Source organism: Hippichthys cyanospilos, chromosome 1 (genome assembly GCF_059441005.1).
Source record: "Hippichthys cyanospilos isolate Australia breed blue-spotted pipefish chromosome 1, RoL_Hcya_1.0, whole genome shotgun sequence".
In the NCBI taxonomy this organism is placed as follows: domain Eukaryota; kingdom Metazoa; phylum Chordata; class Actinopteri; order Syngnathiformes; family Syngnathidae; genus Hippichthys; species Hippichthys cyanospilos.
In genome coordinates this window covers 18,611,233-18,637,673 of record NC_142369.1, presented here as the reverse complement: position 1 = coordinate 18,637,673, position 26,441 = coordinate 18,611,233, and the positions used below count along the sequence as shown (strand labels likewise).

The following is a 26,441-nucleotide window of genomic DNA, read 5'->3' as shown; positions in this document are numbered from 1 at the left end:
TATATATATATATATATATATATATATATATATATATATATATATATATATACACGCGCACACCACAATTAATACTTTGACTCAAACCTTGCAACTTTGAGATTTTCTGAACCTTCGCATCGGCTGCTCGCTTGGCCTCTTCTGATTCGGCGCTACGCTCCTCCTCCTCCTCTGGACACCTGCCATAAAGGTTAAGTGGGTCAGATAATGATTAACACACACATACAAATACTGTGCGTGAGCACAAAAGACTACTGTAAAACAAAATGCCACGGTAAATGCTAGCAGAGGCAATGAAATTGCAGGTAACTGATTTCAGGGTGGGGAAAAATAGCCATATATAAGAGGATACAGGCTGTCACCACAAAAAAAAAACGCTATCGTGGTTTAGTTTTAGGTGTTAACATTTGAAGCAGTTGGTGGAAGTCAAGCACAAAACATGTCCAATTTGCACATCAATAAGACAAAGAAGAACCAGAAGTTATTGACCTCAAAGTAGCCAACAGGCAACTCCACTCTCAACTTTACTCATCGAATATTGTTGAAGAATTGTCACAAGTACAACTATTACCTGTAATATACATGTACCATTTGATATGTGTGATATAAATGGTAGTTAATGCTTGCTGACCTTAAATGTTAATCTCTAACATGCTAAGTCGTAAACCAACTGCTAACCGATCAGCATGCTAATCCTAATTACCATTGCTAAACGATTAGCATAGGCAAATTTTGTTGTTGTTTGCATCTAATAAAAAAATAATACAACCCCTGATGTTACATGTATATTATGAATGGAAAAAAAATGAACTCACATACAACCTTAGTAAGTTCTTTTTAAAAAATTGGGGGAAGGGGTAGGTCCGGGTGATTACTTGATTATTCGATGAAATAATCAACAACATCACTGATTTGAAAAAGATTAATAGTTACAGCCCAAGCTGGCTTCAAAACAAACCTCTCTACAGCTTGTCTTATGTGTCTCATCCAAGCATTTCTCTCCTCTTTGCTTGTGGTATGAACTTCATACATCTCCGGTCCAGCTGAGGAAGCAGAGATGAGGAACATCCCTCGTTCCTCATTGGCTACTTCTCGAACAATGAGCTTTTGTAGTGGGATCACAGGAGGCTTCTGGTCCTGAAAGTAAATGAAACTGAACAGATGAGACACATTAGGAAGTCAGAGTTGAATATGTGATTTTGGTTGAGGCTTACCACAGCTGCAAATACAAAGCGCTGATCTTTCTCTTGCAGGAACACCAGAACATCTGTAAGCAGGAGAGCCAGAGTATCTAGATAGAAAGGGGGGATGAGGGGGTGGGGGGGGGGGGGCATATAGGTTAGTTGTATACTAAACAAAAACGATTCAATGGCAGACATACAGCGGTACAAACCTTTTAGGCGTCCTGTGGCGGTCTTCCAGTAAAGCAATCCTTTGTGCTGTAGATCTCGGTGTTTGCTGTGGAGGTCCTGCTTGCGAATCACCTTGCCACTCTTTAGTTTGGCAAAGGTCTTGTTTTCTAGGCGGGCTAGCACTTCCTGCAGCTCCTGAGACCTCTCGAACTTACTTACAGTCAGGTCCACTGCTGCGATGATATCACGAATCTGAGCCAGAGCACTTGACAAGTCTGAGTGTTCTTGACTGCCTTCTGTTGAGGGTAAGGTCATCGAGGGCGAGGTTAATTATAAAATGCCTGTTTTCAAATAGCCATTCTCAAACAGTCACTTCAAATCAGGTAGAGATGTATAGTTGTTCACTTGTGTAATTCGAGTAAGTAAGTAATTCCACTATAATGGTGCTATGAAATGGGGGTTTAATTTGTTATCTGACCACCATAACAGAAAACCTTGTAACGAATCATATTTCTGATTTAAATCAATTGTAATGCAAAGGCATAAACAGTATGGAGTTATAGTTGCGCCACAATTGCGAGCGAGCAAAAATAGACTTGCAGCACAGAAAATTTAGAAAATGTTACACTAATACCAAAATTAAATTGAAAACTGTACATAATAATTACTTAATAACCCTAAGTAAGCCGCAATAAGAATGCAGTAGTCACTTTCCTCAGAGAATAAAGATATTATGCCTTTCAGTATTGTTATATTATCCGTGTACGTGTTGCAACAATGATGTTATTTGTTAGTCAGGCACATTATATTGTTTGTTAGTCGTGAGCTATGCAGACATTCATGAGGCTTGGTTCGTAGGCTTCAACTGGGAGTTACGATAAACAGCTTGAAGCTAATTCAAACCAGTACATTTAGTTCACTACTTCACTGCCACCATACAACGCCTGCGTCTACATTTTTGTTCTTGAAAGTCAAGCTGTCAAGATGATCAGATGAAAAGGCTCAATTCTGGAAAAACTCAGTGTAAATCTGTTCACGCATATCTCAAGGCACCATTGCACATGGAGCTGACTTGCCTTGAGTGTAACGTAATATCCTCTCCAACAAAACTGGGTACTTGGTGATGCGCTGGGTGACTAAAAGGATAAACTCTGGAATCTCTCTTCTCCTGACCAGTGAATTGTTGCTCTGTTGCTGTGAGCAGACAGGCCACAACAATATATATTTTTTTAACAGGCAGATCTTGAAAGCACAATGTAAAAATATTCTGGAACTGGGCCCTACTTTGATAAAGTTCTGGACTTTTTTATTCTGCTGCAAAAGCTCCTTGAAGACAGTGACAGCTTCCAAATGATGACTGCAGAAATCTCCATACACTTGCTTCATCGTCTCAGCATTTTCATCTGAGAACTGGAAGGGTAATAATAAATCCTTTGTATGGGTGAAAGTTTACAATAGCTTGGCAGTCGTGAACATGTAGCCATCAATACTGACCTGCTGAAGCAGGATGTCTCCAATTCGATGGATGAGGTAATTTCTCTGGTTCTCTGGTTGGGCGGAAGCTTGTCTGCACTCCTGCAGTGATCCGAAGAGGTTCCTGTGGAAGAGCAGCAAGGAATCCAAGCACGGGAATATCCGAGCAACGCAATCCCAGTCTAACTGCAGCTCCTCTAGCATGCCTCGTCTGAACACTTCGGACATGACCGTCAGGGCCTGGATGTGGTGCAGCTCAGTCTGCATCAGTTCTACAAGGGAGGCAACGAAGTTGATTATGATGATAACACAAAGGTGATTAACACAAAAAAATAGGAGAATAATTGACCTAATGACTCTCAACAATAAAAGCCCCGCCTCACCATAAATTACATCCTGCCGTTTGATGGCACGTCTGTCGTGCTGCCTGCAGAAATCTGGACTGACTGCAAGACTCCATGACTCTGCGTCGAGTCCCAGCAGGTCGGCTGACAAATCACCTAAAGGAGCATCACCATCATCTGCAAAACAAGTTTCAAAACTGTTTATAATGTACAGTCATTCTGAGAAAGATTCAAATGTTTACACAAGTCTGGTGAAGCTTCACTGACCCTGTGAGGTGATCGGTGGGTCAGCTGAAGCAAGAATCGTTGTAATGGGACTTCCCTCATCAGACTGTGAGCTGTAAGCTATAGCAATGGAATCAACCTCCATTGCTGCCGTATCACTCAACCGTCTATATAACACAATAGGGACGTACAAGCAGTAGTTAGGTACAAACTTAGGTGCAAACAGCTATTCACAATATGCCTGCAAATAATGGCAGTTACAAAAGTTGGGATTTTTTTTGCCAGTGTTGTGGTGGTATCCATTTAATAACTGTTAATAAAACTGCTCTTATTCATACCTGCTCTCTAAAGAAACGGAGAGGCTTTTGGAAAGAGGGTTGAGTGTTTCCCACTTTTCTTTGGCCGCTGATGTAATTGAGGAAGATGAGGATACTGACGAGGAGGCAGGGATGGAGGAGGAAGAGATGTCTTTTATAGAACCTAAAGAAGATGCCAGGAAAACATTAACATGTATTCAATGTCAATGGGAAACAGTAGGTGAAGACCCTATGGTTCAGATTAAAGTCCCTCGAAAATAAACATCTTGCAAATTTACCACACTACGGAGAACTGTGTTGTTGTAACTGCACATTTTAAATGTTTTTTTTTTTTTTTTTAATGGCAAGTATGTAGAATGAGACATCAAAGTCATGTAAACATGATTACTAAATATGGTGAAACTATGCCCAGCCCAACAGTCAACTAAATAACTTTAGTAAATCAGAAAATTAAATGTTATTTCATGTATTGTCTTTTGTATACCTAAAAACTAAGTATGGATTATTGTAGCCGATTATTGTGGCCGATGCATATTTTTGCCAGAAAAATAATAGCTTATTGATTAATTGTCCGATTAATTTTCAAAATTATAAACCATCAAAATGTATCGTTCTAATGACTTAAAAAAAGCATTTGTTTCCTTTGCTTGTCTTACAAACCCGAACCCTGATGTCCTCACTCAACCTCTGTGCTTATGCACAAACACACATAAATACAATCCAGGATGGATCCCCCACAGAGGCAGATTAAAATTTAACTTTTTCCTTTTTAAAACTGTGTCACATGGGTGAGTCAGTGGACAGGGTGAATGATTTGCTTTGAAAAACAAGAGGACAGAAAAAATAAAAAGCATTCACAAGAATTAAGGAGTGGGAGGACAAGGAAGATGAGAGAGGGGGACATGCCATTTTTGACTCACTCTGTGGGAGAGACAAGGTCTTGCTTTTCATCAACAATGCATTCTTCTCCTGCAGCTTCTGAGGAAATGTGTCACATTAACTTAAGTTGATGAACAATGAAATGGGTTAAATATCAAAATCAAACATAGGCTGCACAAAATACATTACGCAACCAACAGCGTACTGCTACTGTTATTTTTCACAGTTCAGAACATCGCACCATTCTACGATTTCTTTTTGTCACTAAGTATTGGAAATTATCCTTTAGGTTTTTAAACTGCCTCGCCGCTTGCCCGCGAGAGAGAAACTGGTCTATTTCTCTCTGACAAGCTTGGTAACAAAAAAAAACTAAACAAAAAAAACAAACAAACAAACTGAAAAAAAAGTTTGCTATTTTACGAGTTTCTTTAAAATAGCTACCCTTTGCTCTGGAAGCAGTCACCTGCAGTGGTTTTCACTTCAGTGGTATGCCTTTAATAAGTGGAATTTCTTTCTTTATCAATGAGGTAAGGACCATCTGTTGTGTTGTGCATAAACCAGGTTAATACACAGCCATATTGGACAACTGTTAAAATTCATATTATGGCAAGAACCATATCAGCTAACTGGGGGGAAAAACATGAGTGAAGAGGTGTATCCAAACTTTAGGCATGGACTGTATTTAAGCGTCAGCCGCAGTGTAGTTTTTTTTTTTATTATTATTTGCGAATGCGTGCGTGTGTATTGGAGGCCAAAGGGAGTGTATGATGCTTACCTTTCCGCATTGTGCAACAGCGTCTCGACAGTTTTTGTGAACATTCAGGAAACAGTCTACAGACAAAAACAAAGACCAAGCTAATTCAACAATTTAACTGAGAATAAACAAAATAAGCAGTGTCAAAATGGCCCATCAATGTTGACTAAATTTTGCTGTGGGAAGAAAGCTGACTTCATCTTTTTCTGCAGACCAAAACATGAAGGCAGCACATGTGAGGATATTTACATCAACTCTGACAGTTGAGACACCCCAAGACATAGAATAACAACACGGCTGCACAAAACGTACTAGCGCACTGCAGCAGGTCCTTCCCAGAAACAGATTTATCACAGGCCACACAGACAGCGGGACCAGATGGAGACGCAGGCACAAACTGATGTCCATTAGCGGCTGCGCTCTTGTCCTTCCCATCCTTCACCTCTTTGCCTTTAACCTAAAAAGAACATCCATGAATGATACGCATTACCACATTGAGATGACATTTACTACAGTTGGTGTAGTAGAAAAACAATGTGGCCAACTTCCTGCTGTGATACACCTGTTGAAGTGGTGTTGGTTAAGAAAAAGGGCTTTGCGTGAGCATTTCTCCTAACTTTGCTCTGGTCCACGGGTTTTGCTGTCGTGGGTCTTTATCCGAGCATTAGGGTGAGATTCCTTTGTGCGCGTGAGCAAGGAATGTTTATTTTCCTATCAAACTTAACAAGGAAGATTACAAGCCCAAGTTTGTTTGCTCGACTGTCCGTGTGCATGTGCACGCATGGCGTCATGCTCTGTAACATGTTATAACAATGGAGACTATACTACGGAATGTGTTTTGGTTTCTTATGATGTTGCATAAGGAACATGGCATTATGTAAGAGGATATTTTTTCTGTTCCTAAGACCTGAGGAGAGAGAAATTTCTCCCACGCCAAATAAAGGCACCCTGCATAGACGACGGCTGTCCGGCACAGGAATTCTGACCCGGCTTGTCTGAGATATGGTAAACCTTTTACAGCTTCATTGCTATGGATGTATGCGCTTTTTAAATGCAGAAGTAAAAATTTACCCTGGAGGAATTTGAGTTCTCATGATAGCAAAGTCCTTACCTTGGTTTTGCTGCGAGTGCTGGACATCCTGCTCTTCAGAAAACTGAAGGTCCTGCTCACTTTGTACTTCTCTGACTCCACTTTGGATGGAATTATGTATTTGTCCCACTCCTCATCCTCAATCCTGTTCCGGTGTAAACATTTCAGTTCTTTGTCAGTCATCACATCGTAGAAGCTTTGAAGGCCAAGATTTGAAACTCATGATATTAGTATTTTTAAAACTGTATACTACTACCATTTTCATTACCTGGATTCTAACATCATGCTGAGATGAAAGAATGTCAAGACAGTCTTTCAGTGCTCTACTCTACAGACTATTACTCTAGATAACATGCTTAGCATGCTTGGGTGTCACTAAAGACTCTAGAGGATGCTGTTTATAGCATGACCTTGGAGAGATGCAATAATACCATGTCAACTATCAGCAGCAACTTAAAACTAGTCCCATTTGACACTATAGCAAGGCAGTCATGGCAGAGTATAAGGAAGAATATGACATGCAGCATGACGTCAAACCAATCTCGTGGCCTAAATTCGGAAGTCACGGCAGAATCTGGAGTTGACATGTGCAGAAAGTATGTAGTTAATGAAGTTAAAGGTACTACTGTATAAAACCAAGTTAAAAAAAGTTGAGCCGCACGTGCATGGCTGTGAGGCAGCTTGGTAAACATACTCTTTGAGGAACTCTGTGAGGGTGAGGTGTTGGAGTGATGCGCTGTTCTCCTCCTCTGCTGACTGGGCCCGCTTACGGAAACCCAAAATCCTGCATGATGGATAGAGCAAACCTCAAACCAGACTGCTTCTTGTTTTTGTTTTTTTGGGGTGGGGGGTTAATTGGACGTTTCGGTATGTCAACAATATGTCTATTATTCAGTAAAGGATTGAGGTTCTAAAAAAAATCTAAAAACATATTTTGATTTAGTAAAGCATTTATAATGACTTGATTCTATTATTGTTAAGGGAAACTGGTGGTGACATTGTTCCATTTGATGAACTGCATTTAAATTATAGCATGATTTATGAAATGTAACATGATTATCTAAAATGCTTCCTCTGTTAGTAATGCATGGTTATTAGTGGGTAAAATGCATTAGGACATTATAGTCTAATGAGACTGTGACACAAAACAGTAGCCAGGTTTACATGAAGAATTTTCAGTAATTCCGATCACCATCATTTCAACTCATTTCAACTATATATATATATATATATATATATATATATATATATATATATATATATATATATCGTAAAAACAGTGTCAATAATATGTCGTTTTTTTGCGTCGGCCTGGTCCCTATTCTTCGCATATAACGGGGGTCATCTGTAAATATATTGTTGAAAATAAAATAAAACAATAGATTCTGTAAATAATTTGCATTTTGTTCCCCTGTATCTCAGTTACATTTTTTTCTTTAACTGTGTGAAATGAATGGATATTTTCTATGATGTTTTTTCCGTGTGTACATAAATTACATATTTTGTATAGAACACGTAACACGAAATAAAATAAATACAATATAAGGTATGTATTCAGGGAAAGGAAAATGCCCAATCAAAATTTACGGTTGCAAAATTTTGTAAGGAGTGCAGTCAAGTGCTGGTGCTGTAGTGTCTCATTTTGGAAACCGGGCAGCACCCCCGTAATGACATACATGACAGACAATGTTGGAAGCTCATGAAGAACTCATGCTGTTGCATAAAAATCACTGGGCGCTAACTGCTGAGCTGAAAATAAAGTACATTAAAAAAAAAAAAAAAAAAACATGATTGATTTTTTATAATACCACACCGACTAAGGCCAAATGACTGCTAATGACCCAAATGGCGACGACCCCTGTCCACTGTGAAGCTTTTGGGGTAATCAAAGGGTTTTACCTGCGTTGCGCAGTTGCGCGACAAAGCTTGAAATGTGAATACTACTGACATACTCTACACTCTGCCACTGAAGTGATCTGCAAGTTATTTTGCTCAAGCTTCGCAACTGGTCACTTGCGCTTGTAAGTTGCAGTGCTCATCTGGGCATTGCTTGCAAAAGTAGGACTTTTTGTGTGATGTAATGGTCATTGTTGTCAGATGGCAAAGAAGGACTAAGAGAGAGAGTTGTTATCCAGAGCATTGCAGCTAACAGCAGTGCGAGACTAAGCGCCTGATAACAGTTCCATTTCTTTTCTTTCATAAAGAAGCGATCTGACAGAAAAACAACTGACCTAAACATACGCAGACGTGTTTTAAGTAATATGGACAGTAGACTAATAATGGGTTTAGTCCTATTCATTTTTGTAATGCTTCACAAAATGACATTGTGGGCCAGATTAAACCTCCCCACGGGCTGTATGTTTGACACCTCTTGACGCCATGTAAACCCAGCTAATGAGAAATGAGCAAAAGGAAATGGCGTAAAAAAAAAAAAAGAAAGAAAGAAACTGGCAGAATCGTAAAGCTCATGTTAATGTAGCTTACCACATGTAGCACATTCATTCATATTTTACAAATGGTGTTAAAATGCCAAAGGGTCACAGCAGGGATATTGCTGCTTACTTAGAGGTTATTTTGAGGTTGCAATCAGAGCATATACTGGCCCTGGACTTGCAACAGGAAGTGTGTCACATCCTGCCCTGTCAGACCCCGGACACAGGTCGAACATTAAGGTCTCTCACACTGTATACACATAGGCAGAGCCATCAGAGCTAATCTCTTACTGCGGGCCAACAGCGATTCCTAAAAAGGGTGGATTTCTGTTTTGACATCTGAGTAAATCCTTGGGCCTACACAGTTGAGTGGATCTGGTCTCAGCTCATACAGTGAGCCAATGCGGTTACCTCTTTTCTTTGGAAGTCTCTGTCAGGTTCAGCACACTCTGCTCTGTAATGGAGAGTGTCAGAGAAAGGCAAATGAGTGAGTGAGAAATAAATATGTCATTCGTGGGAAGGAAGTTATTACAAACAGAGTGAACCCAAAGCCAGAGGTTGAAACTTCCACCCCGCTGGCAGAAAAGTGAAAAAGTCTGAATGCCATACACCCACACAAGGACAGACCAAACATGGCACCAGGGTTTTGCAAAGGATAAACGGATGACATTAAAAATAGAAGAGCCAAACCAAGAGAAATACACCAAATGAAGTAAAACAGCAACCTCTGAGTAACCTTGGAACCCTTTATTAGCTTTCTCAAAAGCTTTAAAGCAGTAGAACAAATGCGGGAACCACTGTGTTTTAGATGAGACTTTTGTTTTTTAAGAACATGCGAGAGACATCAAGCTATGGAGAGAAAGTCTGGTCTTGATCACACACACACACCAATTAAACTTAAGTTGTCAGCACTTGAAATAGGCAAATGGCAAATTGTTGATTAAAAAAAATGTACCACCCACCCAAAAAAATCTTAAATGATTGTCGGATCTCAGTAATGATTTGTTGTGTGTGTTAAGAGCTAAAGTGAGATTATTCACTTATTTAGTCTAAAAAACGGTATTAATTTACTACAAATAATGTAAATTAGTGACACAGTTATGGACAGAACAATTTTAATGTGATTCCATTGTGTAGAAGTTACGATTGACTGCGTATCCACCAGTTGGCATTTATACAACAGCGTAACTTCATGTTCAAGTAAACAGGCCCATATTTCACAATAAGTGAATTTGTAAGTAAAATGAGACAGCATTTCCAGTTTTTGATGTTCAATGTAATTTTTCAGATTTTAAACATGTGCCCTGTTTTAACAGTTGACACTTAGACTTGGAATCTTGCTGCACTATAATTTTACATGATACTAGTGAGAAACAACTCAGTAAGTTTTCTTCTAGTCGTTACACCTGATTGTCCACCATAATGATGCCTCAATAATCTTTCTGTGCACCTGTTGATTAGCACCAGATTTCCCCCATTAAGAGACTAATTAGCACATTAATGCCCACAGAAACTCTGGGTGGCATCTTCGCGTGTCTGCTGAACAGTACTTACTAACTTGGTTGAGTCGAGATAGCGATTTAGAGAGCGATAAAGCCTGAAGTAGAGAACGACCGCTGCTGCTGAATGCACCATCTACATAGAGTTCACACAGAGTAATGGTGTTCTCTTAAAACAATGTGAGCACTAAACACGTGGTTCTAAAAAGTCTGCACTCCACTCTTCAAAAGAAAGGTTTTTGTGATGCTGCAATAAAAAAAATGATACCAAGATAAATCATTGACTAATTTGCCCAAATGCTTTTTGTTGAAGTCCAATAAAACCAAGGTCGAACGTTTTGGCTATTTATAAAAGGGTGCAACCACAAAATTTCAGTTGTTTATTTTTACTTTATTTCTCTGAATATTAAAAAAACAAACACAAAACAATTGAGTCATACAGGTTAAAGTCAGCATAGCCATCATTAATGGTGGAAAAAAATTAGCAATGATTTATTTTGGTCTCATTGTTTTAAATCACAAAAACCTGGCATTTGAAGAGAGGCGTTCTCTTTTGTTATAACAACTGCATCAGATTTTTATGACAGATATCCGGCCACTTTGTTTGTATTCAGCCAGCCGCAAGAACAGAGAAGTCACAGAGGAAAAAAGGGTTCAGAGTCCACTCACCTTCTGCCAGGTCAGTGATGGTTGCATCTCTGTTTAGCAAGGGACGTGAGGGCCTCGCCTTGGGCGAGGAGTAGGAGTACGAGCGCAGTCGGACCTCGCCTTCCTCTGGGTTCTGGATGAGAGCAGGGATAGAAATGAGGGCAGCAAGCAAACAGCCTAAGAACAGAACATTTTTGAATACTGCTGAAAAACCCACTATGTCTGACCCCCATTGAGCTGTTGATGATGTTTGTACAGCTGCACATTGGTATTTTAGACCCACACTCAAAAAGATTGATCAAACCTTAGTTAAAAAATGTTTTACTTTGTGTCTCAAGAGATGTTTCACTTTATTTGAGAGATGAAAATTTGGATAAGATAAAAACATAGCCTATATATCATACAACATCCAAGAGATCACACGATCAGGTAGGTACTTGCAGTAACTAACTGCGTTACAATACCTTAGTGGGGTTTTGTGTGCTGTCAGAATGAGATCTGTTAAAGTCTGGCGAGCCGGACTGCAGCTTTGAGGATGAGCAGGGGTACGAGTGCCCCAGTATGTCCTCTTCTCCACTGTCACACTCAAGACTTGGACTGTTGGTACACAAAAACAAACAGGCGATTAGCTGATTATTCAGCATGATCTTGCATAAATTGTATAACGTTTCAGATCAAACTACAATCTAAGCTAGTGAAGGGCTCACAAACAAGTTCATGCCACAGCTGCTCAAAATGAATAACATTGGTAAATACCAAAATACCAAAAATACCAAAATAAATTTGGGGGGAAGTTGACCCCCCAAAAATCTTTCCAATAATATGTTCTATGTTGCCCCTGTATTACATTCCCAGCATTTTGAAAATAATGAGCAACTTTGCAGTCATTTTCAGTTGTCAGCAAGTGGCAAAATGTCCAGCCCATCAGAGGGATAAAAAGGAGTGAATTTAATTCAGAATGTCATCAGAGTGCCATGTTTAAACTAGTGGCTGCGTAGAATATAAAATTTTAAAGAAAATGTTTTGCTTTAACTTTCTTTTAATGCAAATAGTGTTTTTAATGCAAATATATGACTATATTACCTAAGTAAGTTAAGTTTTCAAATACTGGTATAGGTTAAGAGGTTCACTTGTTATGCTTGATTAATTTTTACTTCATTGGCTCATATTTGGGGATGAAATTAATAAATATGTCCTTGTTCAATACTCTGTAAAAGTGAAAGATTCAGAATTAAAGCATTTCATGTTGCGGGATGGTCTCTGATAAAAATGGCTGGTTTAATTAATTTGTTCACATCTGTCATTTTGCAGAGAAGGACAAGTTTGTTTGTGATCACCACTAGCAGCCATTATGCTTTATCCCAAATTTAGGCATACCCTAATACAAAATAATGGCAAAGAAAAAAAACAACAAAAAAACGCTCAATTGTATCCAGGCTTCCTGTTAGAATAGAGAGTACTTTGCATACTTGAATGGATAATTTAAACTAACTCTTTTGTTCATATTTATGTGAAAATAATAAAATAGGATGGCCAATATTTACAGTACATATCCCTTTAAGGAATTGGCAAAGTTATTTTGAAAGACATTTTTTGTTGTTGTTTTTTTTGTTAATTGAACTTGTAGAATCTAAGCCAGGTTATCCTTTGAACTTTCAAGCAAGAATGTTCTAAATTATCACCATCAGTACTGCCATACCTTAGTCCACGGGTTGCCGCTGGCAAGTTGCATCCTCTGCCATTCAAAGTGGGAGAGACTGGTTGGCTGGTATGAGGCTGTCGCCTCTGACCTCCTTCAAACAAACGGAAGGCGGAAGCCAGGGGGGAGGATGGGAAAGATGGGGGGGAAGCAAAGGGAGAAGGGGGAGAGGGAGGAGAGACGTGAAAAGGCAACTCCTTGGATTTCCCCGGACCTGTGCTTTGGACAGCGCTCTCCCCATTGTGTGGCGTGGGTGGTTGATGATTTTTTGGACAAGTCCTTGAGTCAGGGGCTGTGATCGAGAAAGGCTCCCAGGAAAGGCTGTTGGCATCAGGCACCGGGCGAGAGCGGTATTTAATATCAACACTTTCCACCTGGAATAGAAAAATTCAGGTCTCTCTTCAGACAATATATTATTTGAGCCTTATGCAATTCTTAACAAGTAAAAAGAGTATTGCAATTTGTCAGTGGGTGTACGTTTTTGAACTGCATGAATTTTGTATGCTAAAAACTACTTTGAGGAGTGCATGGAGCCAGAAAAAGCGCATTCTCTATTTTTTAAAGTCATATAACTCATAACCAAACACAATTCAGAGGTTATACAAACTATAAGAATCATACAGACATATATTTTCTCTCTAACCATAAATTAATATTACAGTGTATGCATTCATTGCCCTACTCACTTGGTCCACAACCATGGCGTTGGCAAATACTCTGTCTTTCCCGTGGATCATCGCTGACAGCCTGGCAGCAGCAGCCAGTGTCGGGGACGAGGCTTGGCTCTCGCCTATGGACTGGCTTTTTTCTGTTGGGAAACAATTTTTCAATTTTACATTTGGTTTCTACAGCAACGGCAAAACAACCCCTCACAAACACAGGATGTGACGTTGACATCCTGGGCAGTTCGGCGAGCCAAGACTCCATATGAGTGCATGTGTGTGTGTGTGTGTGTGTGTGTGTGTGTGTGTGTGTGTGTGTGTGTGTGTGTGTGTGTGTTTGTGTGTGTAGATGTGAGTGTGTGTGAAGTTGTCTCAAAGGGTCTTTGCACACACACGTGAATGATTGTGTCAAGCGTTCTGCTTTGGCATCTGTGGGCTTGTTTCTTCCCCAATTCAGCCTTCAGCATGGCAGTGGTGAGAAGATAAGTTCTAGTGAGCACTCAGTCGCATTGCGGGGAACCTTTTTGACACAGTGGAGCCACTGTGAGTTGCAGCCAGGTTTAACTATGCAAAAACATCGCTGCTCTTAAAACACACAGACACGCAATACAAAACAAAGTTTCATTTTCTGGGAATGATTTAATGCAGTAGCAATAGTAATGGTTCAGGTTCTGAGAATGAAATTCACTTCAGCCCTAAAATAGAACACTTCATTCACTCACATATATGTTTCCATACCGTAAGTCTGTCAGATCAAAATCCTCTGTCGCTTCAACACCTGTTTATAAACTGATCCATTTAATTATAACACCTTTATGTACCATCCAGTCTATATCAGCAACCAACAATTATTTAAAAAGTTTGTTAATCTGTGGATTTTTTTGAAGAGCAATCTTTGAATATGATCCGAAAAAATAAAATGTTTTAATTTCCATGTTTTGTTAAAAAAACAAGTCTTTTTTTTTAATAACGACAGTGTAGAAAATTCACATTAATAAATTGTTATTCAGTTTCCGATTTGGTCCGTAACATAACGGAAATAAATGAGGATTATATATTTACTAAGTATTGTACAATAAAAGTACTGTACTTCTTTTGATTCAACACAAATAATAAGTCTGCTTTCATGTACAATAACAAAAATAGATTAATATTGAATTATGATAAGCTAAAATTCTAGGCATTTGGACAATTGTGATATTTAAACTATTAATCGATTATGATTTAGTAATAAATTAGTTGTCAATTAATTGATGAATCTTTGCACCTCTAATCCAGTCCTGAGCAACCACGCTCCAGATAGCAGTAAAGCCACATGTTTTTTTTTCCCTTTCAAAACAGCATTCTTCATGAATACGCAATAAACCTTAACCAAATTATGGAGAAAAAAAAGATAGCAAAATATAATCTTGTGGTGTTCTAGTTTAACCTTTTCTCCTCAAACTGAAGGACGAAATTTTGTTTTCGACTACATGGACATTCTTGCGATATTGTTACAAACCATCGTTTTGGAGGCTAACGCCACAATTACAACATAATAACATCACTCATCATTGGCAAGCCTTTAAGTGAATGTGAGGAGTAACAAGGATGAGTGGTTTAAAATTTGGTTGTGCAAAGGGGTAAATAAATAATTCCAAACCACATTAACAACTGGTGGTACAGAACATTGTGCTCATGCACAGCGAAAGGCTTCTTAACTTAGCTATTGTCATGCAAGGAAATATAGCTTCCCTTCATGAAGGGCCATACTTGCGTCTGTACCCATGTTTCCGAAAAACACCCTTTAAAACTCAGAATCAGCTGTCAGTCAAACAGCAAAAACAGATAGTTTGTACTTCCATGCTGCTGGCACCACACAGTAGGAGGAAAGAAGTCCAGCTTTATAGAGGAGAATAAATCAGACCAGCAAATGGCTGTGCTTCCTGTCGGCTGCGGGTCCAATAAATCTGAGAACCCACAAGGAGTCAAGTAGACATTGATGAGAGAACCAGATGATTCTTGGTTCATTCATGTCAAACGTAAAGGTACCGATGTAAGTCACACATCTGTTAGATATAAAGAACATGCATTACCTTGATCGGGACTTTGAGACTACTTCACTAACTTCCACAGTATGCCCTGAATCTAAAACATACCAAAAGTTGCAGCTAAAATTAGCACCAAAAAGCAACCACTATTGGAATGACAGTTGAATAACACACTGTAAAGCGAAATAAGATTGAGTCAAATGGAGTACTGAATATTTGTTTACCATTTCCAAATCCCTAAAATGGTGCCTTGTGATGGACATGGGCATTCAGCATGAGTCAGCCCTCCCCAAACTGTGCATCTTACCGCAAAGCTACAATTTCCATAACATACTGTATATCAGTGTCTTTTTTCAATTGCCAAGCAGGAAGGTGATGGTGCAGAAGAGCCTGCCGCTAGGAGGTGAGGTAACTGATGTCTAGCGCCTCTGGTCCTCAATGATTCGTGGGCTGTATTTCAGTAAATGGACAGACCGTTCTTTATACACAAAGAATTGGACAGATTTTTGCAGCTTGAACCAATAGAAAGTCGCTAGATGGAGTAGCATTTGTTTTTCAGCAGAGCTTGGATTCACACATTTAGTTGGTACAAGTGTTTGCGAGCAGAGAATGGCTTAATTAGTCAAAATGTTGAAGTTTCATTATAATACACTTTGAGAATTTTTTCACCATTCAAATTTAGCATAGTTGATGTTTATATTTATTCTACTTTTGGTGAGCAGATTGTCTTTTGACCAGTGGTTGTGTTTACTTACTTACCTGCATTTGGTACCTTAACCCTCACATCCACGCTTAAATGTAAAACTACTTGTCAGTGCACTCACGTGTTCCAACATTTGTTGCTTGGTCCAAGTGTTGTGCCAATGCAGCAAAATTTGTATCCCATGCCCCGGCCACTTGAGTTGACATGAGTATGTTCTGAATTTAGCTTGTCAAAAACAAATATGTAAAATGATTCTACCTATCCCCTGCGATGTGCTCGCGCACTCAAAATTGCTATTGGGTGCATTTAATTAGTATTTTTATTGTCTTTTGAGATGTCCTACTGTGTGAGTGGTCAACGAACGCATCTCCAATCAAGCGAGCTATCATTGAATGCAAGCACCCCCACCCCACCCCCCAAATGTTTTTCACAAAACTGAAAATTGCCACAACACACTTGGCTGTTCGACATTGGGAACACAGCACCAGAAAGTTCAATTTGCCATAGGCCGACTTCATTTCCCTCTATTTGTTGACAGAAGCAGGAAGTATTTCTAGTGCCGGTATGATGTGAAAATACACACATTCAATTCCTTTTTAATTGGTTTGTCTCATGAATTGCAATTACAACTGTGTGATTGACATATGCAGTCAATCATCAAATACAGGGTGTGGGAGATACAGCAGAAAAACTTTCAAGGCTAAACCAAATGTTGCATAATTTGCAAAAATCAGTTCAATGTGAGCATTACAATGAATGAAAACTACATTTCATGAATTAACTCACTAAGTAGAATACAGTAAGTAGCATGTAGTTGAAAGCACAACAAGACAAGCAGGAAAATGATCAAAGAGACTTGTTAAGAAATGGCAAGTACTGCCCCGAAAAATGATTTGGTGTCATTGAATGGATTACCTCCAACTTTTGAATTTGAGCTGTATTGGATGAGGGTCAAACAACTGTTTGAAAGTGGATAACAATTTCATATCAAGTCAATTCTGGAACACTGACAGAGTAGGCTAATAATTCAACTTCTGGATCAGATTCGAAGCCACAGCTGGCTGCAACGGCCTGGATCATTGTGACACCTCTGACCCACTAAACACTGCCTGGTGATCATTACTGTCAGCCACTGAGATCTGTGTTTAACATTAGTTAACGTAGAAATAACAGAGAAGCCGGGAGAGATCATATTACTCACACTTTTGAGTGACGTATACGTGCAGATTACCAGGTCAAAGTAGGTTTCATGAAATGACGAGCAGCACAAGGCTATTTGTATAGGATTGTGCCCAGGTGGATGTGGAGATGTGATATTCGCAGCATATCCCTGAGTGAGCACTAACCCTATACAGTAGCAGCGCCTGCAGAGCTAAAGTGTGTCAGAGCTCTTCCAGAAAGTAAGACAAAGACGGCAGTCAGTGGCAGGTCTCTACAGCAGGGTAGTTAAACACAGCGAGTGACCCCTCAACCCACACACACCCCTGAGAGGGAGTCATCGAAAGGAAGGCGGCGTGGAAAGGGGGAGGCAGGTTTGTCACAAGGGCCCTTTCTCAAGGTTCAGTGTTTGGAGGCTGCCGGGGAACGTTCAACACAAACAGTCGTACCTGTCAATAGGGCAAACTTTACATGTTTTTGTGAGCCCAAAAACATGAGTCATCTATTTATGCTTTTTGGCTTTCATGATATCATCTTTTGAAGCACTGCGCTAAACATCTGCCACATTCAGAGGCCAAAAACTCTGGTAGGAGGGTAAAATAATAAATGGAGTCTAAAAATTGAGACAAGCAAATACTTTTTTCCTTATTCCGGGGATAATAAAAGGCTATCTATATAGTAACAACAAATAACCACCAAAATCCGCAAATCCCCTGTGAGTTACGACACCTGCAGGTAGTCCAAGCATCACAATGTGTGTTACCGTCATGTTTATGTTTCAGTCGACCCGAGAGTTCCAGGTGGAGGTGAACCTTATGCGAGCAGTTATCAGCCTTCAGAGAGAAGAAATAAACTAGGCTTTCACACCTGAAAACTAACTGCATTTTAATGCAGGTGCACTGCTCCAACACACCCTAAAGCTGCATCTATACAACTAAAAATGTGAAAAGCCGTGTATGTAGACAATTTAAACTACAGCGGTGCCTTGAGGTCCAAGCTCTTAAAGGGATACTGGGTAAGATTTACACCGTTTTTCATTACAGGCAGCATGTATAACAAACATGGCCGCCTCTAGAGAAGTGCCACCCCCCATGTAATATAAGTGAATGATAACTAGACCTATGATTATATTTAAAACATACTGTTGGTCTTCAAGAACACATTCATTTGCAAGTTTTTGAAAATAACAATCATTTAATTTATTCCTTTATGATGTAAAACGGTCTAAATCTTACACACAGTTCCTTTAACTAAAAACACACATAACTCAAATCAGCTTTACCTAAACTGAATTGAATGGAAATGCCTTTAATCGATTTAATCTAAGTTTGAGATGTTTTTCAATTAAAAACAGAACCGCACTATGTATTTTTTTAAATTAAAAAACATGTAAATAAGATAAATTAATGAATGTAAAGACATTACAACTTTCAACCTTATTTTTTGGTCTACAATTCCAATGGACATTGAGTTTCTCCTTCTGTGTGCACCATGGCCACAGGAGAGCACTACAATACAGACATACAGTACTGATAGAATGAAGATGGAAACGTTCCTAACTTTACTTTTCCGTAACCCGGAGTAGTATTAGTAATTCTTCACAGAGTATAGAGAATACTGTTATATTATCTGTCTACAAGTGATGCTCCACTGTTTGTTTTCAAGAAGTCATTGCTTAAAAAGCTTTTTACGGCACAAAACAACCAATGCTGTTAGTTAGCATGTTTCTTGCATTTCCCTTATGTCCTAGCATGAAGGTAGCGGACTTTAACCCAAAGATATGTAGACATTTTACGTCAAAACGTGTAACTCACTACCACCAAACAATGTGAATAGACAAATTTTGCTCACAAGTCAGTACATTGAAAATGTCCTTGTTTCCATTGTATACACAGTATCTCAGTAAACCAATGTACGCGTATTTCATTTCCATAAATTGACTCAGTAATTAGGTAGCCTATCTGCGGTTATAGAATTGTCAACAGTGTAAATCTTTCAACCTTTATTATTTTGTCTGGGATCTTTTTCGTATATTCCCTGCTGGTATTTTGTGACTTTTAATGTGTCCCTTCTCTATTGAAAAGTTTTCAAGATTCTGTGATCAGTATTCAGTGATGCCACTCGATTCTTCTGATCGTGTCAGTCAATCCATGTCATTATGGGGTACTTTTAAGTCACAAACAATTTTTTTTCCCCCCTAAAATCTTCTCAACATCATTTTGCTTGACTGTCTCTGATTGTCTTTTCTGCAAATTTTGTACCAATGATAAAGGGACCATTACATTCTATTGCAGTTCAGGTAACTGAACATTGAAAAAAAAATTTTTTTTTGTCCAATTCCTAACAAGTGTCTCTTGTCTGAATGTTTTAATCACCAAGTGTGTTTTATAGCTGAATTTGTTCACTATTTAAGCGCCGTATATCCACTTGGAATTCAGGCAAACCAATTATTTTGGTCAAGTCTTTATATAGTCACCTTGATAGTGAAGTTCATCTTGGTTTTTAGCTTAGTAATACAAGCAGGCTGGGTTTACAAAATTAGCCAGTGTCAATCTCAATTAAGAGGCAATAACTGGGACTGTGTAGCTGAGGTTTATGGCCAAAGATGAGAGAAAGACAACTGGAGTGAAGCCATGACAAAGACATGGCAGTAACTTGAGCTTAGGCTGTGTCAGTCAACGAGGTCTATCGCTTTCTTGAAAAACAAAGCACTTTTGCACACAAGGAACAGTGTTCAAGGAAAATGTTGATCCATTTATGACATTCCGTTAGCTTCTTAGGGGATTCCACCAACCTACGTGCTAAGTGGAGGGTATACCTTACATAATGGGCATATCAAAGTTGTCACATACTTCTTGCATGTGATGGAGGTCAACAGTCACATGGACCTGCAGAGCTCTACAATGACACAACAACGTGTGCTGGAGATGTCGAAAGTCTCAAATGCAGTCAATCATCCTCGTGTGGACATCTGACATTCCGCAACACACTGTCAGATATCAGGTTACATCACCGGCAAACAAATGGTCATCTCACTGTGACGGACTGCTTGTCATGAGCAAAACTATGTGTGATGGCACCAGTCTTAATCCGACGTCATTGCTCCAAATGATTCTTGCCCATTTCCAAAACATTCGATAAAGCAGTATAACTTTTTACAAACCAGTCATCAGCCTGCAATCTAAATGTTACACTTGCCCAAACTTTAGATGATTTGAAAATGTCCTTGTCATTCACAACAAGCATGACAGGCCAATAGATTTCTACAGTCCTAGAACACTATGTTACCTTTTTTGCCAGAACTCTTACGCATCCTCATCCTCGGAAAAGAAGGCCATGAGTAGTTGAAAGGAGAATCTGAGTCAGAATCCATGATGTGGTCTCTTCTAGCTCAAGCTCAAAATTTGTAAAAACAAGCCTCAGTTTAGATCCATTTTCCCATGCTTGAAGACACTGTGGACGAGCTGCTTCAACTGCTCCTTTTCCAGAGCCCCACTGTAGACACTCTGACACTTTAGAAGTGAGCCAGCATGTTCCCCCTGTCTCCCCCAACCACCCCTCCCCCAAAGCCCTCCCCTTCCCCCTTTAAAACTCTGAACTGTCCAAGTCGGAGCCTAGCGCTGTCCTCAACCTCAACTTTTCTTTTTCTATCAGATTTTCCTAACTCCAATGTGGATCTCTCAATCTTTGGACTCATCTGCCATGCAGAGTTTAGAAGGCACATGGATGTGAACCCATGCTGGTAGTGACAGTTTGGTGGGGGTCAGTGACGGGCGGAAAGAGTGACTAAAGGCAGGAGGGAGACTGAGAGAAAGTCAAACATAGGAATGACTTCAGAACCTACAGAGAAGACAAACACGAGTGCAGACAGCCGAGTGGCGGTGACTCTCAGACACTGGAGAAATCATTAACCCTGTGAGTTCATGATTGTCTTAGAGATACGCCAAGATGGAATGCTTGGCAAATGCAAGGGAGAAAGCTTGTCACTCCTAGTGTGCCTGACACCACTTTCTCTGAACTGATCTCAAGCGTACGCTCCAAACACAGTTGGGTTAAAAAAAAAAAAGGACTGGTCCATTTGAGCCTAGTTCCTGGGTTAGTATGGGGGGAAAAAAAAAAAAAAAAAAAAAACATGCGTTCCAAAAACATTCGGCCAACTAATTTAAAACAAGCCCCGACATTGAGTTAACCGTTATCATTGGATCAATTTTTTCTAGGTAATGAACCAGTCTACTTTTTTTTCATTCAAATTCGGGTTTTTTTGTCTGTGTTTTTAGAGGGCTCTAAAAACAGTTGTGTAAAGAAAACAAAACCAAAAAAAAACCTGATTGTGGGTCCAAATTCGGTTATTTTTTATCAAACTATTTTTAGAGTGGAATCACTTTTACACCCATGGAAAACTTTGAGTCTTCAGATAACTTACACTATAAACTATAAACATAGCTGGGTTAGAAAAGACTGATCCAGTTGGGTCAATATGAGGCTACTTTTTGGATGGTTTAATAAAACAATCTATGTTGTGGATTTTTTATTTTAGAACCAATGAAAAAAAATGTGTTGGTTTGTATAAAATACCCCTTAAATGGTGTTCCCTTGTAGGTTATTCATTTGACCCAAATTTTGGGGTTATTTATTTCAATCAAAGTGTCGAATAAACCATAAAACTACCCAAAATGTTGGATTGACCCATAAATAGGCCGTTTTTGACCCAACAGTTTTTCAAATACAGCAGGGAAAAAAAAAAGATCAAATAAAATAAAACATGCTTCTTCTTGTGAGGATAGAGAAAGGAGATTCAGACTGCCAGGTCAGCAGACTCACCATGGAGACAACAGTAGGAGCTGTGGCTATTTTCTTCTTCACTCTTCATGTTCTTTCCACCCCTTTTTTTCAACTGTTGCCAATTTACAATTCCCCAGCTGACAGCAACAGGAGCACAAGAAGGCTCGAGTCTAAGACTGCTTGTCATTAGCAATTACAATAGCAATAAAAGCACACTCAAATGATGCCAAACATGTTGAGAATGCATTGAAATGTTGTACTGCGATAGAAAAAGCATATGAGATTTCTGAGCACAGAATGCATCATAGTAACACAGTGTGAAAGTGTGGGGGGGTGCAGAGTTTGGCACTGTACCGGTTCACATTAATGCTGGCTTTGTGGGGTCTGAGTGAGGTTTAATCCTTTTTTTCCGCTCGCCAATTAGATCCCTCAGCTGGGCTCGGGGGCTCTTGTTAGCATTTTTGGCATTGCACTCATCATCTGTTGTCACTCTCCCAAGGTATCAGGATCATAAATTCTCTGTTCTAGCACTCGATTCCACTGACACACACTATTCTCACACTACTCCACCCTCCTCTCCCTGAGGATTTCGACAAGCTGCTGGAAACAACTTTCGGGAAAGCCTTGGCAACCCCCATTCAGCCACAATCAGCCCCTTTTTGGTACCCTTGTAGCCCTTGCCCCCTTCAGAGCACACTAATGCTTGCATTCTCCCTCCCAAACACATATGCACACACATGCATGCACAACCATGACTTCTTTCTTTAGATATATTGAGCAGAACCCTAGCAGATGAAGTGTCATTTGCTGGTTGTTCACTAAGCTCACATTAAAATGCTGACATAGTGTGAGGGGAATCGGCCGAATAGGTGAATGAGTGTTTGTGTGGGCAAGAATACAGGGATAGTGTGTTTTGTGTGTGTGTGTGTGTGTGCGTGTGTGTGTGTCTTTCTTTTGGGTTGGGTATTTGAATATGTTGTGTTGTGTTGTTTTTTTTAAAAGTTGGTAACCATAATGTTCACAGTAACAACATTGGATCTAATTTAGAAGTTTTGCATTTTAATGGTGGTCCATTCATTGAAGCAAGTACAGATCTGAAAAGAAAAAGTTGTCTCAAGAACTACAGGCAGAATATGACAGCTAGGCTCAAAATTCCTCATTCCTTCGCTCTCATTGCTGAGGCTCTGGCATCATAGATTCTGTGTGACTATTTGATGGCACCTTAGTTCAAGTTAAAATTCTATTCAGCAAGAGGTAAAGTAACAGGACTATGATTAAACAAAAAAAATGTCAAAAACAAGATAAGCTATTAAATGCTATTTTAGTTAATTGTTCAAAAGTGGTTCAATGTCTATATAATTCATGCATTTTGTTCATTAAAACTCACACACTCAAAACATTCAAGGAATCAATTAAGGTTACAGGCGGCTGTGTTGAAAGACAGAACAGAAAAAATGTGAATATCCTCAACAAGCAGACTCCCACAGATGCAGAGAGCAAAATGGCTACAACACAAAGCATGGAAAACAACACCAGCCACAGGAAGTTAAAATTGCAGACGTCCAGTGCCAAATGTTGTAAAGCCCGCAGCCTCAGCTGGTAACCGCGACATTCTTACGCTCAGGCATCATTGTACGCACCGACAAATCAAGCCAATCATTAACCCACAGGATGTTCCCCATCTCTAGCCTTTTCCCTCTTGGCCGACAGGAGATCCGAAGGCAGCTACCTATGGCCACATCGTTCGAATTCATTTGTGATCCAAAACTTGCTGGCAGGAGTAGGATGATTCTGGGTTGGTTACAGAAGTACTCTCTGCACGCTATTTCATAAAAATCCCTTCCATGTGTCCTGACTGTGGTGAACAAAGAGTGACAAGCATCCAAAATTGCTAAAAGAAAGAGGTCTGAAATGTGAGTTGTCAGACTGTTGAGCTTATTTAATGATTGAAAGCTACTTGGACACCTAAAACAATGGCCACATTCTTATTCACACCTGAAGCACAATAAGCTTAAAAAAAAAAAAAAAAAGAACGGTACTTACTTTAGAGATGCATTCTGAAATGAGGTTTTAATTGTTTTTGACATTCAACAGTAATACTTAAAGTAGGCCAATTACCAAAGTCCAACTGCTCGTCCTCTCTGTCCTCCTGATTCAGGCAAAACATTAGTGGCTCCTCGTAATCCTGTGCAGAAAAAAAGTGTTCACGGGCAGCACACACATTTCCACAATGATACTTTTCCATTAGCTTACAACTTACAAGCATTCCACAACAACATAAGGAAAAAAAAAAAAACAAGTCTGGCTAAGTACAAAAACACAACTGTTTGGCAGCGACCTGCTCGGGTGTGCCACAGCAAGAGAGATCAATTAGGTAACCATCTGTAGCGTGTACAACAGGTCCTAAAGAAACATGAAACATGCTGACAAAGTGAGCTATTCAAGCCAACTGTGCCAGGTGGCGGCTTCAACACCTTAACAATGATACTAAAAAATGTGAAGCACTGAGGGGCAGTGAGGTGGTGGCAGTGAACTTAATACTGGCTGAGTCAGATGTTCACACAGGTTGGGCATAGAGATATATGAAATCTTTGAAATTTTACATTGTATGTAAAGTAGTACAATTTTCCCTTTTAAGTATGTAGAACAGGGGTCCCCACCCCTTATTATGCAATTTTTATAGTTTTAAGTACAAAAATGTGTGCATGAGCTGGCATGCCCCAGATTTTCAAAATGAAGCTAATTTGGGAAATTATGATTTTTTTTAATTTTATTTATTTTATTTTTTTTTGGGGGGGGGGGGGGGGGGGGGGGGGGGGTCCTCTGCAACCTGGTGCAGCCGCTGATGTACAGTAGGACACATTCTTCCAAATGTTGTTGCTGCTGTTGTAAGGACCAAGTAGTTCCCATACTTTCAAAACATTAATATACTGGAAAATAAATTATCAGCTCATGGTTTGATGAAGAGAGTTTCTATACATCTGCTGTTTTGTTTCATGTGTGAGATAAGAAGGTCATATTTGCACTCACATTATCGTCTGCAGATGAATTATCTCCAGTCTTATCTTGAATATGTCCTAGAACAAGAAAAAATCACCATTTATACTGAATAGAATCACATATTTCTGTAATAACATATTAACTGCATCACATCTGTTAATCTACTGCGCAATCAGCACTTATTTTCTGGAGCTGTATCATTGGGTTATTTTGCTGTTGCATTGTTATCTTACTTTAGGTGCTGGCGCTATCCCTGGTGTTATTAGTGATCCTTAAAGCTCTCAAAGGAAAACAAATCGAATTACTGATAAATCAGGTCATATGGAACATTTACATTAATAAAATGTCCTAAAACTGTCCCAGTTTTCACTTTGCAGTACCTGACACTTCCACATGAGGTCAGTCAAAAAATTTTGAATAACACCAGTAGAAAAAAAATAGTTCAAGGTTGCCACATGAAGAACAGTTAAGTCTCGAAAAATAAAATTTGAAATCCCAGTAAGCTTACAGATATGGATTGGTTAGATTACCATTTTCCGCAGGATCATCCACCAATTGTTCTTTGCCGAAAATGGGCTCTCTCCGTTCTCTTCTTAATGCTTTAATCTGAGAAAAGAAAAGTACACATTTAATTTAAAAATCATGGGAAGACTGCTACTCTTGACAATAAAGGTTCTTTTTTAACCTCAATTATACAATAAAGGTTACTTATACAAATGCCTTGGCTGAACAACTTGATTTTAGCAATATTTCATACTATTTAAAACCTGGTTGATATCAACTAGCAAATAGAAGAATAAAAAAATAAACAACCGCACCAACCTCTTTGAGGAAGCCCTCATCTCTAAATCTGCTTTTGAGCAGATGAATGTCAGCATGTCGGCTCTCCTCTGAGCTCCACTTGAGATTTTGTCGAACGGTCAGTGTCAGATTGCCAGTGTCATGACAGTATCTCAGCAAACGGGAGCAGTCTGCCCATACCTGAGATAGTCCTGCAGGAGGTGTGGCTAGAGGGTTGGGTGGGCTGCCACAGAATTGAAGCATTTAAAATCAGTGTTGGAAGTAATGCAGTCCAAAAGTAATGTAATTACTGTAATGCATTACTTTTTGCTGTAACGCGGTAGTCTAAGGCATTACACACAAAAATAGTAATATAGTAATTTTTATAGTAATAGTAATAGTAATTTTTAACCTGAAAGTGGTGTTTTTTTTTGTTTTGTTTTTTACCCAAATTCGCCAAAAACACCATGAGATCAAAGGAGAAAACTCTGAGCAAAACGTGCATTTTCTTTTAGTATCTACTACACCAGATGAGTGTGGCAGCGGCAGACGACAAGTTGAATATGGACAACACGCACACAAGATGGACATACGCTCATTATTTTCAGTCTATC

The 26,441-nt window shown here is 39.3% G+C and overlaps 1 protein-coding gene across 2 annotated transcripts in view; it reads right to left on the bottom strand.

Moving 5' to 3' along the window:
• Positions 1-26,441, bottom strand: part of arhgef28a (Rho guanine nucleotide exchange factor 28a) — a 51,157-nt gene that overhangs the window by 8,198 nt on the left and 16,518 nt on the right. The window contains exons 7-31 of one of the 2 annotated variants that reach the window (XM_088417262.1): positions 25,870-26,071; positions 25,578-25,653; positions 25,078-25,124; positions 24,166-24,232; positions 13,399-13,520; positions 12,713-13,086; positions 11,478-11,610; positions 11,035-11,146; positions 10,421-10,501; positions 9,278-9,320; positions 7,129-7,218; positions 6,456-6,579; positions 5,657-5,801; positions 5,366-5,421; positions 4,632-4,689; positions 3,733-3,874; positions 3,437-3,561; positions 3,209-3,346; positions 2,847-3,097; positions 2,637-2,762; positions 2,429-2,546; positions 1,394-1,648; positions 1,215-1,291; positions 959-1,137; positions 88-179 (exon numbers count right to left, since the gene is read on the bottom strand). In XM_088417262.1, coding sequence (XP_088273388.1) covers positions 88-179; positions 959-1,137; positions 1,215-1,291; positions 1,394-1,648; positions 2,429-2,546; positions 2,637-2,762; positions 2,847-3,097; positions 3,209-3,346; positions 3,437-3,561; positions 3,733-3,874; positions 4,632-4,689; positions 5,366-5,421; positions 5,657-5,801; positions 6,456-6,579; positions 7,129-7,218; positions 9,278-9,320; positions 10,421-10,501; positions 11,035-11,146; positions 11,478-11,610; positions 12,713-13,086; positions 13,399-13,520; positions 24,166-24,232; positions 25,078-25,124; positions 25,578-25,653; positions 25,870-26,071 — 3,233 coding nt within the window. Of the gene's footprint in view, positions 1-87; positions 180-958; positions 1,138-1,214; positions 1,292-1,393; positions 1,649-2,428; positions 2,547-2,636; positions 2,763-2,846; positions 3,098-3,208; positions 3,347-3,436; positions 3,562-3,732; positions 3,875-4,631; positions 4,690-5,365; positions 5,422-5,656; positions 5,802-6,455; positions 6,580-7,128; positions 7,219-9,277; positions 9,321-10,420; positions 10,502-11,034; positions 11,147-11,477; positions 11,611-12,712; positions 13,087-13,398; positions 13,521-20,553; positions 20,749-24,165; positions 24,233-25,077; positions 25,125-25,577; positions 25,654-25,869; positions 26,072-26,441 lie in introns of those variants that run through there. The other variant, XM_088417271.1, reaches the window with a different exon arrangement.